This window comes from Dasypus novemcinctus, chromosome 10, assembly GCF_030445035.2.
Source record: "Dasypus novemcinctus isolate mDasNov1 chromosome 10, mDasNov1.1.hap2, whole genome shotgun sequence".
Lineage (NCBI taxonomy): Eukaryota > Metazoa > Chordata > Mammalia > Cingulata > Dasypodidae > Dasypus > Dasypus novemcinctus.
The window spans coordinates 56,549,328-56,564,285 of record NC_080682.1 but is presented as its reverse complement, the minus strand read 5'-3'; the positions used below and the strand labels follow the sequence as shown (position 1 = coordinate 56,564,285).

Genomic DNA, 14,958 nt, shown 5'->3' with positions numbered 1-14,958 from the left:
CTGATTTCAGATATGGGCAATGGCTCAACCTCAAATATGTCACTGAGGGCCCTGTGTTTGCCTAGGCAAGCATTTCCTCAGTGCAGTGATGAGAATCCCCATCCACAGATGAGATAAAAAACCTAATAATAGAATAAACTGGTAACTTTAATTTGATGTTCTTTATAAATAAGTTAAGAGATTCCTTGTACAAATTTGATCTGAGTTACTTAAGCAGGTTATTCTAGAAGAGTTTCTTCCTCTCTTGTGGCTACAGGAATACTACCTGCTGTCATGGTGTTTATATTCATTATAGTTCTGCTTCCTGGCCCACAGTCAAGCATTCCTTGGGTTCAAGCACTCCTTTTTCTATGTTTCTGTGTTCTCTGGTTTTCCTGTGTGACCAGGAGCAATGTCACATTGGGGACAGAATGGGTAAGGATGGACAAAGTTTTGGGTCATGCTTCACCTTGGTACTTTACCTTTGCTGATTATAACGAAGGAGCAACAGAATTCTTTTGTATACGTTTATCTAGCAGAGGAGAATGGCGTGCCCAAACTTTACTCTTCCTTAGTACCTATCCATCTTGGGGACTGCCATAGCTCTATTAACAGATAACAAAGGAAATGTATCATGGCTCCAAATTAATGCTGGATTTATCCCTCATTGAAACAGAACAGAGTCATTCTCAGAGCTCCTCCACAGCACATGGTGACTTGGAAGAAGATAAAGACCATCAAACAGCTCCTACTTCAACATCTAGCAGTAAGGATTATAATGCTCAGTTGGCTTCAGCTATTGAGAAAAATCAATAAACTATGCTTTGCAGTATCATTGGTGGAGGTGTATCAGTTGGCTGCTGTTACGCTGTTACTTTTGATTAGAAGGTGCGTCTGGTGATGGTACTTGGATTTTTTTCTGCTTTCTAAACTTCTAGGAAGCCACTGTACATTAGGTGCAATCTATATTTCTTAATCTTAAAGGTTGGGTTTCTTAAACTCTTGAGTTCGTGGCTTGGATTAAAAATAATGGATCTTTGTGATTTATAATTGGTCTATAATCTGAGTTATATTACTCTCTAGTCTCCTTGCATTAACAATATTATTTTTCCATTTGTCCTCTGGACCAGAATTCCATGGTGCTGGTAACTAAAAAGCAGTGCTCTCTGGCAAAGGAAAGAATGAATTAGTAGCCTCGGATCTTTGAAATATTGCTTTTGCTATTCCAATTGCAGGCAGCATAATTCTATTTTCAATCTAATGGTGTGTTTTCTCTACTTCATCAAAGATGGATCCACTTGAAAAAGAGTGCATAGTGATATGCTACCTGGTTTGTCCTAAGGGTTACAGTTGTAGCGACATAAACTTTACCTTAATAATCCAGGCAGATATTGCAACAATGCCTCTTCGGAGTATTAGGCTCACGAAAATTTCTTCTACTAAGTCATGACCAGGTGATGTCGGTTGCTAAATATTGATTCTGTTCAATGATGTAACAAGCTTCACTGTCCTTTTCTCCTTGTTCATGGAATACAAATGGCAAAGATTTTGCAGAAATTGCACATACTGAAGACATGCACAGAATGGGGAGTGGTTTTACAAATAAGGGTTTACCATTTATTCCACCTCCATGCAGCTAGGAATCATGGCAGAAGATTCGGAAATCCTCCTGAAGATGCAACTACTTCAGAGAAAGATTATATTCCTCATTCCCCAGACACAAAGGAAAATAGAACCCTCATCCCAGTGACCCCTGCTAAGACTGGGTCCCTTGGAATTACTGACGTTAATTCTGTTGAAGATTCGAACTTTAATGTTGATCCTTCCTTATCAGGTAATTTGGCCATTTGTTATCTGATTTGCTTTCCCTACGTGGAGAAACAACACATACTTTCATATTACAAGGGCAATTTTCTGTCTAGATTGTTATTAAACTGGTTTGTGATACAGGGATAATCTTCTTCAACACTCATGTGAGTAAACTGGGACTGAGATATTTCAGAATAATGCCTCCATTTGCCAATGTAGTTTCCATTTCTTTTTGTGGCTTGGTTGTTATGATGGAATTTCTTTATCTTGTTCCTGATCTTGTAGTGTATCAAACTGAGACTTACAAAATGGGTATTTCTGTAGGTCAAAATAGTTAAATTTCATTTGACTCAATTTCATTTGATTCAACTAATAAATGCTGCTTATTTAGTAAGACTTTACCCAACACTGAATAATTTCTACATTCTAATACTCTTCCTCAGAAATGATGATCTTTTATTGGTGATGGATGGGGGAATTTGACTTTTGGTGAAGGGCTGGTAGATAAACCTCTGCTACTTATGATGCAAATTTAAAAGTTGTTTAAACTTTTAAACCTGTTATTGATGAATAGATACCATTTCTCTTATTGTAATGGCAAAGAGATGACAGAAGATGACTTATTCAAGTAAGTTTGACATGTGGACCCAGAATGAGACTTTTTTTCCCTTAAATAAGCAGTCTTCTCTACTTCTGCCTTTTCTTTTTTCTCTATCTGCATTAAGAAATTAAAACTGTAGAAAAAGGAACTGGAAATTGTGGGCTCTGACTAGGAAACTAAAAACTGATTCTCTCCTCCTCATGCAGTATTTCAAGTGTTTCTTATCACTCAACCACCAAGGTATTTTAAAGATTAATGACTTCAAATATAAAATTTTTTTTTTGCAACAGAAACCCATTTTTTTCTAAAAAATAAAATAAAAACAAGTGATCTCATTAGGACAAATACATAAGGCAGATGACAGTTGTAATGCTCTGATGGCTGTGGAGACAGAAAACCCAGAATTCCACATGCTTGGCCTCCTTCCTCTGGGCTACCTATCCCAGGACTTCAGAGAAAGCAGGTTTTAAAAATGTTGATTCCAGCAATATTAGCAAGAAAAATCCTCTTACACTTCTTAGTTTTTTTATTCAGCATGATTTTACTCTCAATTATTAAGAATTTCAATTACTGCTTTTAGTATACTTCTGAAGAGATTAATCTTAGAGCATTGCCTGATGTGTCTTGGCAAAAGAAGGCCTGTTGTGCAATTTAGTGAATTTAATTTTTTAATGAGTTATATGAGTTGGTTAATTTATACAACTTAAAATTTCCCTCTTTTAACCACATCAGTGCTGTTAATTACATTCATAATGTTGTTCTATCACCACCACAATCCATTACCAAAACTTTCCCATCGCCCCAAATAGAAATTTTAAGCCTTAACTTCCTATTTCCCACCCTCATCTCATCCACTGGTAACCTATACTCTGACTCTATGATTTTGCTAATTCTAATTTTTTCCTATCAGTGAGGCCATACAATATTTGTCTTTTTGTGTCTGGCTTATTTCACTCAACATGATGTCTTCAAGGTTGTCACATGTGTCACAACTTCATTCCTTTTTTAGAGTTGAATAACATTCTACTGTATGTATATACCACATTTTGTTTATCCTTTCACAGTTCGGTGGATAATTGGGTTGAGTCCATCTTTGGGCAATTGTGTATAATGCCACTATGAACATCAGTGTGAAGATCCCTGTTTAAGTCCCTGCTTTCAGTTCTTTGGGTATATACCTATAAGTTGGATTGCAGGTTCATATGGTAATTCTATACTTAACTTCCTGAGGAACTGTCAAATTGTCCTCCAGAGCAACTTCATCATTTTGCATTCCCACCACCAATGAATGAGTGTCCCTGTTTCTCCACATCCTCTCTAACACTTGTTATTTTTTAAGTAGTAGCCATTCTAGTGTGTGTGCAATGGTATCTCATTGTGGTTGTGATTTGCATCTCCCAAATGGATAATGATGTTCACCATCTTCTCATGGTCCTTTTAGACATTTGTATATCTTTTTGGAGAAATATCTATGCAAGGCTTTTGTCCATTTTTTAATTGGATTGTTTTTTTGTTGCTGAGTTGTAGGATTTTTAAAATATATATTCTGGATACTAAACCCTTACCAGATATGGGGTTTCCAAATATTTTCTCCCACTTCATAGGTTGTGGTTCATGATTTTTTAAAAAAAAGCCCAAGTGTTTTTAATTTTGATGAGGTCCCATTTATGAATTTTTTTTCTTTTGTTACTTGTACTTTATTTCTTTTATTTTTTTTTTATTCCCAACCCCCTCACAGCTTAGCTTGCTGTCTGCTCTCTGTGTCCATTCACTGTGCGTTCTTCTGTGTGTCTGTATTTATTTTTTAAATTTCTCCCCTCCCCCCCGCTTGTGGCTTGCTTGTTGTTTGGCTCTCTGTGTCCATTCACTGAGTGCTCTTCTGTGTTTTTACTTATCTCCCTTTCTGTTGGCATCACTTTGCTGAGTCAGCTCTCCGTGGCATGTGGGCGAGCCTGCCTTCACAAGGAGGCCCTGGGATGCAAACCCAGGATCTCCCATATGGTAGATGGGAGCCCAACTGAATGAGCCATGGCCACTTCCCTGTACTTTTGATGTAAAGTCTAGGAAATCATTGCCCAGTACAAGGTCCTGAAAATGCTTCCCATGTATTCTTCTAAGAGTTAGATAGTTTGGGCTTTTATATTTAGGTCTTTGATCCATTATGAGTTGATTTTTGCAAAAGGAGATCCAGTTTTCCCAGATCCATTGTTGAACGGACTATTCTTTTCTGAGTGGTCTTTGCCTCCTTGTCAAAGAACCACTGGCCTAATATCTGTTCTTGTGCCAGTACCATGTTGTTTGGATTACTGTGACTTTGTAATAAGTTTTAGATTGGGAAATGTAAGTCCTCCAATGTCATTCTTTTTCAGGATGGTTTTGGCTTTTCAGGGCCCTTACCCTTCCATATAAATTTGTTTATTGGCTTTTTCATTTTTGCAAAAACAATTGTTAGAATTTTTATTGGAATTGCATTAAATCTGTAAATTGCTTTGGATAGAATTGACCTCTTAACATATTTAGCCTTGCGATCCATGAACATGGAATGTCTTTCCATTTATTTAAGTCTTCTATGGTTTCTCTCAGCAATGTTATGGTTTTCTTTGTAAAGCATGAAGTCTTTTGATCCTTGATTAAATTTATTCCTAGATATTTGACTCTTTTAGTTGTAATTGTAAATGGAATATTTTTCTTGACCTCTTCTTTCATTTTTCATTACTGTGTAGAAACACTATTATAGAGTGTTGATTTTATACCACACCATTTTGCTGAATTCATTTATTAGCTCTAGGATCTTTGCTGTGGATTTTTCAGAACTTTTTTTCTACTGGGTCATATCATTTGCAAATAGGGAGTGTTTTATTTCTTTCTTTTCCATTTGGATGCCTTTTATTTCTTCTTTTTGCCTAATTGCTCTGGCAAGTACTTCCAGTACAGTGATGAATAGCAGTGGTGACAGTGGGCCTTTTATCACATTGAGGAAGTTTCCTTCTATTCCTAGTGTTCTTGTGTTTTATCAAGAAGGGATGCTGGATTTTGTCAAATGCCCTTTCTGCATCAATTGAGATCATTATATTTTTTTCCCTTTGTCCTATTAATGAGGAATATTACATTAATTGATTTTCTTATGTTGAACCACCCTTGCATACCAGAGATAAACCCCACTTAATCATGGTGTTTAATTATTTTAATGTGCTGTTGGATTCAATTTGCTAGTATTTTGTTGAGAATTTTTCCATCTATATTCATAACAGATATTGGTCTGTAATTTTCTTTTCTTGGTATAAAGGTTATGTTGGCCTCATAAAATGAATAAGGGACTGCATCCCCCTCTTCAATTTTTTGGAAGAGTTTCTCCAGAATTGGAGTTGTTTTCTTTAATGCTTGGTGAAATTCCCCTGTGAAGCCATCTGGTCCTGTGCTTTTTCTTTGTTGTGAGGTTTTTGATTACTGATTCAGTCTATTTACTATTAACTGGTTTGTTGAGATCTTCTGTTTTTTCTGAGTATAGTTAGTTTGTGTGTTTCTAAGAATTTGTCCATTTCATCTAGGTTATCTAATTTATTCGCACAGTTTTTCATAGTATCCTGTTATAGTCTTTTTTTTTTTCTCAGCAGAGTCAGTAGGAATGTCCCCCTTTTCATTTCTGATTTTTGTGATTTGTATCCTCTTTTATTCTTTATCAGTCTAGCTAAATGTTTATCAATTTTGCTGATCTTTTCGAAGAACCAACTTAAGGTTTTGCTGATTCTATTTTTTTTCTATTTCACTTATCTCTGCTATCTCTGTTCTAACCATTGTTATTTCCTTCCTTCTGCTACTTTTGGTATAGTGTGTTCTGGTTTTTCTAATTCTTTTGGTTTCTAGGTTAGGCCTTTTATTTGAAATCATTTTTCTTTTTTCATGTAAGCATGTAAAGCTATAAATTTCTTTCTCAGCACTGCTTTGTTGCATCCCATGTTTTGGTATGTTGTATTTTCATTCACCTCATGACATTTCCTAATTTCTCTTGTAATTTTCTTTTTAACCCATTAGTTGTTTAAGAATATGCTAATTTCCACTTATGTGTGAATTTTCCATTCCTCCCTCTGTAAACGATTTCTAGCTTCATTACTTTGTGGTTGGAGAAGATACATGATTTCGATATAGTTTAGTTTATTGAGACTTGTTTTGTGACCTAAGATATGGTCTGTCCTAGAGAATGATTCATGTGCATTCTAGAAGATTGTTATTTTTTAAATTTTTTAATTTTTGTGACCTCTTCTATATATGCCTGTTAGTTCTAGTTGGTTTGGGGTATCATTTAAATATTTCCTTCTTGATCTTCTGTCTAGATATTTTATCCATTATTGAAAATGGTGTATTATAGTTTCCTACTATAAATGTAAAATTGTTTGTTTCTCCCTTCAAATCAGCTAGTATTCACTTTATGTATTTTAGGCCTCTGCTGTTATAGGAGCGTATATATATATATATATATATATATATATTTGTATGTTTTCCTGTTGAATTGACTCCCTTATACGTATATTCACTGTCTTTGCCCCTTATAGCAGTTTTTGACTTAAAGTCTATTTTTTTTAATTTTTAAAATTTATTTTAATATATCACTCATACATAAACATATATAAACAATAAGTGTATAGTAATGATTGTGAACTTACAAAACAAACATATATAACATCATACACGACTCTCATAACTCACACTACCACCAATACCTTGCATTCTTGTTAAACCTTTGTAACTAATGATTAAAGAGCATTGTCAAAATATTACTACTAAACAAAGTATTTTCCCCCAACCTACCCTACTATTATTATTATCTTCATATCATTTATATATGAACATACATAAACCCCAAGGGTATAGTAAAAGTTGTGAACTTACAAAGCAAACATGCATAACATCATACAGGGGTCCTATATATCAACCCTCCACCAATACCTTGCATCATTGTGAAATGTTTCTTACAAATAATGAAAGAATATTGTCAAAATCTTTCTACTAACCATAGTCCTTATCTTACATTTGGTGTGTTTTTCGCCCAACCCACCCTATTATTATTTTTTAAATATATTTTTTTATGACAGGAGTTGTAAACTTATAAAACAATCATGTATATGTGCAGAATTCCCAAACAATACCCCTCTATCAACACACCACACTGTGGTGGAACATTTGCTACAGATAAGATAATATCATTTCATTGTTACCACATCCATAGTGTACATTTGGCTCACATTTTCCATACTGCCCCATTATCAACACAGTACATCTTTGGCATAGGTACAAGAATATTATCACTGCTAACCACAGTCCTCAGGTCACTCCAGTTGTATTTTTTCCGTGCTTCTCCAAAATCCCACTACCCTGCAGTAGTGATATACATTTGCTCTGCTTACAAAAGACACTCTTGCATCTGACCTACAACCACAATTCTCATCCACCTCTTCATTTACTGTGCTATTCAGTTCCTAGATTATTCTCTAGCATTCTGTCAATTGGTATTTACATACCTAGACTACCATTTTCAGTCACTTCCCCATTTATAAAATAGCTTTTAATCACTATTTGTTACCATCCATACTATACATTTCCACACTTTTACAGTAAAGCTAATTAAACATCTACACACATTAAACATCAGTAGTCCATCTCATTCCTCCTCTTATCTCCTTTAAGAATATACCACCTACCACCAGGTCTTGAAGATATTTTCCTACAATTTCTTCTAGAAGCTTTATGGTTCTTGCTTTTATTTTTAGGCTTTTGATCCATTTTGAGTTAATTTTTGGATAAGGTGTGTGATAGGGGTCCTCTTTCCTTCTTTTGGCTGTGGATATCCAGTTCGTTCAGCACCATTTGTCAAATGCACTGTTCTGCCTGACCTGTGTGGGTTTGACAGGCTAGTCAAAAATCACTTGGCCATACATGTGAGGGTCTTTTTCTGAACAATCAGTTTGGTTCCATTGGTCTATGTATCTGTCTTTATGCCAGTACCATGCTGTTTTTACAACTATAGCTATGTAATATGATTTCAAGTCTGGAGATTAGGGTTTGATTTTCCTTTTTATGATATCTCTGGCCATTCAGAACCCCTTACCCTTCCAAATAAATTTGATAATCATATTTTCAATTTAAAAAAATGCTGGTGGAATTTTTATCAGGATTGCATTGAATCTATATGTCAATTTGAGTAAAATTGATATTTTAAGGATATTTCATCTTCCAGTCCATGAGCATGAAATGTTCTTCCAGCTATTTAGGCCTTTCTTGATTTATTTTAACATTGAGTTGCAGTTTTCTGAATACAAGTGCTTTACATCATTGGTTAAGTTTATTTCTGACTATTTGGGTTTCACGTGTCATATTTTATTTTCATCATTCTCTTGACACTTTCAGTTACTTTTATTGATCTAATCTTCATTTCTAGACTCTTTCAGGCCTCTCTCTCCTGTCTTTTCTTTTCAGGCTCTAGCACACCCTTTAGTACTTCCTGAAAATCTCATCTCTTACTTAGAAATTCTCTCAGTTTCTGTTTATCTGTGAACATTCTAATCTCACCCTCATTTTTGAAAGACAGTCTTGCTGGATGTAAGATTCTTGGCTGGAAGTTTTCTCCTGTAGTATCTTAAATATATGAGACCACTGTCTTCTTGCCTCCATAGTTTCTGGTGGGAAATCAGCACTTAATTATCTTGGATATCCCTTATATGTTATACATTGCTTTTCTCTTGCTGTTCTCAGAATTCTCTTTGTCTTTGGCATTTGATATTTTGATTAGTATGTGTCTCAGAGTTGGTTTATTCAGAGTTTTTCAGATGGGGGTATGTTGCACTTCTTGGACATGGATATCTACGTCCTTCAGTAGGGTTGGGAAATTTTCTACCATTATTTCTTCAAGTACTCCTTCTGCTCCTTTTCCTTTTCTTCTCCTTCTGGAACACCCATGACACATGTTTGCATGCCTTTTGCTGTCATTTAGTTCCCTGAGACTTTGTTCAGTTTTTTTCCATTCTTTTCTTCATTTGTTCTTTTGTATGTTCAATTTCAGAGGCCATTTCTTCAAGCTCACCAATCCTTTCTTCCACCTCCTCAAAACTGCTATGTTATGATTCCAATGTTTTTTAAAATCTCATTTATTGCACCTTTCATTTCCATAAGGTCTGCTGTTTTTCTATGTATGCTTTCAAATAATTCTTTGTGCTCATCCAATATGTTCTTAATATCCTTAATCTCTTTAGCCATCTCATTGAATTTATTAAGGAGATTTGTTTGAACATCTATAATTAGTTGTCTCAACTCCTTTATGTCATCTGGAGACTTACCTTGTTCCTTTAACTGGGCCATATCTTCCTGTTTCTTGGTGTGGATTATAATTTTTGGTTGGTGCCTTGGCATCTGGCTTACTAAAGTATTTATTCTGGGTGCAGTTTTTTTTTTCCTTTAGTTTAGGGTTCCTGCCCTTTCTCCCTTGCTGGTTGTGCAGTTGGAGCCAAAGATGTAGTTGGTGCTATAAGCTATGGAAACTCAAGCTGCCCTCACTGCCCCAAGAACCAATGAAGCTTCTCCCGACTTTCTCCTTTGTCACGGGTAGGGACAGAGTCACAGCTGTGTGGAATAATCCAAGTTGTGCAGTCCTAGACTCCAGTTGCCCAGAAAGACTGATGAAGCTTCATGTCCCTTTCTCCCCTGCCTGGGGTGGGGATGGAGCTGCAGGTGTGGGCAGCAGTCTATGCAGTGCAGGTCCAAGATGACTGCAGTTGCCCCGGTAGACTTATGATTATTCAGTCTGTGCCAACCAAAGTTACCTGCAGTTAGCTGGATAAGCTGGTACAGAGCCTGCCAGCCTCCCCACTGCCAGAGGTGGGGCTGACACCTAGGCTGGGGCTACAGGCTGATCTGGGTGAAAGAAACTGGTTCCTACCATCACTGTGATTTCATTCAGCTGGGCATCCCCTCATGCTGATGGCAGAGTCAAAATAGTGGCCACCAGCCTCTTTCCTACTTGGACAGATTCACACCCTAGCTGTTCCTAGCGTAATACCTTAGCCAGCCAAGTCTACTAATAAGTAGCCAAAATAGGTGGCCAACTGTCTCCTCCTCCCCTGTTTTTGGAAAATGGAGCTTTCGATTCCAGCCACCGAATAGCTCCTGGGGTGGCTTGTACTGCCAAAGTAGGATAATCACTGGCCTCTGCAGCTTGGGCAGTAATTTCCCAGAAAGGCTGGCACAGGTTGCCCTAGCTTCCTCCCTGCTGGAGGTGGGGCTGGGGCCTAGGCTGGAGCTGCAATCTGATCTGGATGGAAAGAAGTTGGCCCCTACTAGCACTGTGATTTTCAGTCCACCCCTCTTCCCCTTGTGCCAAGAACTGAGTTAAGAAAGTGGCCCCCAGCCTCTTTCTGACTTGGACAGGTTCAAACTTCAGCTGTTCTCAGGATTACACTTTAGTCCATTGAATTTACTCATCACTAGCTGAAGTTAGTGCCCAATTGTCTCTTCTTCCCCTGTTTTTGAGAAGTAGAGTTTTCAATTCCAACTGCGGAACAACTCCTAAGGCGGCTTGTACCTCCAGTGGAGGATGGGCACTGGCCTCCGTAGTGTGGAGTGCTCTATTTACGAATCTTCTCTGCAGATGGGCAGCCTCCTCCTTCCATTCCTTCAAGGATGTGGCGGGATGCTCTTCTGGTCTCCTGGAGCCCCCAAACAGGTGCTTCAGCTAGCTCCAGAGAGCTCCGGGTGTTTGCTAGCTGCCCTATGGCGGGAGCTGACTCTAGGGGCTCCTTACTCCTCTGCCATCTTGCTGATTGTCTTAAAGTCTATTTTATCTGATACTAGTATAGTTATCTCAGCTTTGTTTGGTTATGACTTATATAATATTTTTTCCATCCTTTCACTTTCAACTTATTCAGCATGGTAAAGGGCATATATTAAAAGCCCACAGTTAGTGTCCTATGTCTTTGAATTTAAGATGAATCTCAAAACAACATACAGCTGCATCATGCTTTTTTAGCCATTTCCCCAATTTCTGCCTTTTGACTGGAAAGCTTCAATCATTTACATATAAAGTCACTACTGATAATGCAGGACTTTATTCTGCCATTTGTTATTTAGTTTTTGTAAGTCATACCTTTTTTCTCCCCTCAATTCTTCCATTAATGCCTATATTTCTTTCATATTATTTGTTTGTGTTGTGCCATATTGAGTCCCATCTCATGGTACCTATATATGTTTTCCATACATTTCCCTTGTGCTTTCCTCATCAGAGTTCAACCCTCCTATTAGGATGTTTATCCCAAATCAAATGCAAAATGCAGGGTCCTCCTTGTCTTTTCTAGGCCTGCACATTTTCCTGGGGTTGTGTTTGCTAATGGCCTTAGGAAATCCCCCATTTATAGGCATTTGAATGACATTTCTACTTCTCTGGAAACAGATCTACCTCTCCTCTTTCTTTTACTGAAAGATTTATATCAGGTAAGTCTTTGAACAGGTCTTCAGCCTCAGTTGTTTCTTATACAGCTCTCATTGTCTCTAGCTGCTTTTGCCTAGAGGGCAAATTCTAGGAGAGAGGTCATGGAGAAGAATTCCTAAGTCAGTCTTTTCCACCTGGAAAAGACCATGGACCCATAAAGTTTGATGGCTCCAAACTTCCCTGAGGAAGGAATGAGGGAGGAGCCAGGAAGGGCACCAAGAGCTTTTCCACAGCTCTCCAAAGCTGTGCTTTCTTACTTGGCCCCTGCCCAGCCAATGCATCCCGTCAACTGTCCTCTGCAGCTCCGAGGAAGCATACCATCTTTAAGTTGCTTCTACCACCTTTGTCCAGGTGGATTGGAACACTAGCAGCCCTCAGAGCTGGGTTCCCAGAGATCTAAAGTAGCTAATCCAAAGCAGTGATGAGTAATTGATCTATGACCCACATCCTGTCCCTAGACCTTGGAAAAGTGGATTTTTATGTCCCTTTCTGTCATTAGCAAGTCATGCAAGGGGCCTGACCCCACCCACTTCTGCCTTCCCTGAGACTTAGAGATGGACATCAGTAATCTCTGTGCAGAGAGAGCAATTTACTGATATTTATCTTAATTTACCAGCCTCTTCCTTTCACTCTTCCTTGGATGCAGTATGGTGTTCTTCTGGACTCTGGGGTTTCAAAATAGTTGATTCTGGCAGTTACTGGATGCTTAACAGTTGTTCCAGTAGAAGGACTGGTTCTGGAGCTTCCTACTCCACCATCTTCCATAATTCTTCTGAATTTAAATTTTAAATGACTGTTTTACTAGTCACAGAATCCTGGAAGTTTTCCATAGCCTAATTGTTATTAAATAAAATGCTTTCTACAAAACTGATATTCACACATGCTGAATCCTTCTACATTCTGCAGTGGTATGGGCAGATTTTCCATGGTTCTCCATGGATTAAGTGAATAGTAAGTGACCTGATTCTTTCTCATCATCAGTTATCTTCCAGAACATTCACATTTTTCTCAATCTTTCTGTTTCATGCTAAGAACTAAAACCTTTTGAATAGTGGTAACAGTATTGCTGTGGTGGCAATGGTGGTGATGGCGTTGGTGATAGTGATGGTTGGTAGTAGGATATTGGTGTTGGCATTTTAGCAAATCCTATTTTCAATTATTCTAACCATCTGCCAAGGAACAAACTAATCTGTCTCTTCAGTATAATTATATAAAAGATTATAGGTCACCCACCTCTACCTTCTCCAATCAAGGAAATGATGGTGGTTGGATTACTGTACATTCCTTATAAGTACCTTCATAATGGATGACTGTAACCATTTTATGAAATCATTGTCCTGTGATTTTTGTTTTGAAGATTCCAGTATAGTTTTGGAAAATGTGTGTAAGGGTGAGGTAGTTTCTGTAAGGGAAGGGAGGGAGTTTCCATATGCTGAGTCCAAGGTTTGACATTCGGATTCAGATTTTAACAATTCATGGGCTTGTCTCAATCTCAAATACTCTGGTATGGATGTTTGAGATGATAGGATTATATTATCTAATGGTGTTGAAAATGCAAATTTAATTTTGGAAAACATTTGAAATTTATTCAGATACATGTACACATTATTCACATGTTAACTATCATTTTTCTCCATTTCTTTTTTACTTATTTTCAGAGTACTTTTCTCTAAATAACTAGTTGGCTTTTCTCTTTGAATCTTTACGTATTTCAACCTCAAGATGCCTTATCGCAGACCAAATTTTTTTCTGTTTCCTGCCTCAGAGAAATCTTTTTAAATGTGTCATGTCCTAAGCCACAGACTACACCCATCCCAGTGATCACATTTCTCATAATATAAAGCAAATATCCGTTGTTTCAAAGATACAGTGTCTAGTTTCAATCCTAGGCCTTCAAAGACATCATAATATTTTTGTTAGGACATTCATTGCCACAGTTCTTGGATTCCTACGCAAACCACAATTCCTCTGGTCACCATTGATGGCTCCTGTTGCTCAAGTTTCCTTAATTTGATTAAAACTCTAACCCACTCATCACTGGATTAGGTGAAGAGTAGAAATAACTATCACAGTCATTCAGAGCCCTTTGGCCATCATTTTGTGGTTACCTTTAAAAAACTAAACTTTTGAGGGTCTGTACGAAAATTCAAACATGAGGAGTAATTGTAAACACACAGTCCTGAACTTTCCCTGATTGCTTCTTACAGGAGACCACGACTCACCCATTGGCCCTAGTGGGGGGTTCCATACCACTCATGGATCTGAATCAGATGGTGAGTTTGAGCCACTTCGATTATTTACTCCTACGGTCATTGAATCTGCTGATTATTATTGAAGTATGAGTCTGTGTTTCTAGAAAAGTGGCTATCAAACTTTTTTAGCGTGCATAAGAACCACCAAGACAGCTTATTAAATCACATTGCTGGGCCCACCCTTAGAGTTTCTGACCAGTAGGTCTAGGGTAGGACCAGTGCATTTGTATCTCCAGTAAGTTGTCTGGTGAAGCTGATACTGCTGAGACAGGGACTACACTTTGAGAACTACTTCTCTGTAGAAAAGTCTTCCATCTGAAAGGATGGAAGGAATTCAAGCAGGGTCTCAATTTAACATTGTAGCAAAGTGACTAATAACATGGGTTTGGGCATAAGAATAGCCTGGGTTTGGCTCCAGCTCTTCCACAAACTAACAGGACAAGATGCTTAAAAGGGTCTGAGACTGTTTCCCAACCAATAACATTGGGATAACAACAATTGTCATAAGGCATTGTTTTAAATGACTGGATGATAGAATACATGTAAAGTGTCTAGCCTCATCCCTAGCACATGGTAAAAATAGCTAGCATGTATTGAGAAATATTATGTGCCAGGCATTGTTCTAAACACTTCACATATATGAAGTTGGATCATATGAAACTGTCATTTCTGTGGGTCGAGATTATCAAGTACCAGCAATTTCATATGGTTCATCAAATATCAACTCATTTGGTCATCCTGCAAATCCTGCAACTTATGTTAGTACTATTATTATACCCATATTACAGATGAGGAATCTACGGCTCTGAGAAGGTAAGGAACTTGGTGGAGTTGACATGACCATT

At 37.6% G+C, this 14,958-nt stretch overlaps 1 protein-coding gene across 8 annotated transcripts in view; it reads left to right on the top strand.

Annotated features, from left to right (window-relative positions):
- The window catches only part of CD44 (CD44 molecule (IN blood group)), a 98,902-nt gene that overhangs the window by 71,047 nt on the left and 12,897 nt on the right, over positions 1–14,958 (top strand). For all 8 annotated transcript variants that reach the window (XM_023586476.3, XM_058305577.2, XM_023586473.3 and 5 more), the window contains 3 exons: positions 656–745; positions 1,616–1,813; positions 14,069–14,134. In XM_023586476.3, coding sequence (XP_023442244.2) covers positions 656–745; positions 1,616–1,813; positions 14,069–14,134 — 354 coding nt within the window. The remainder of the gene's footprint in view (positions 1–655; positions 746–1,615; positions 1,814–14,068; positions 14,135–14,958) is intronic.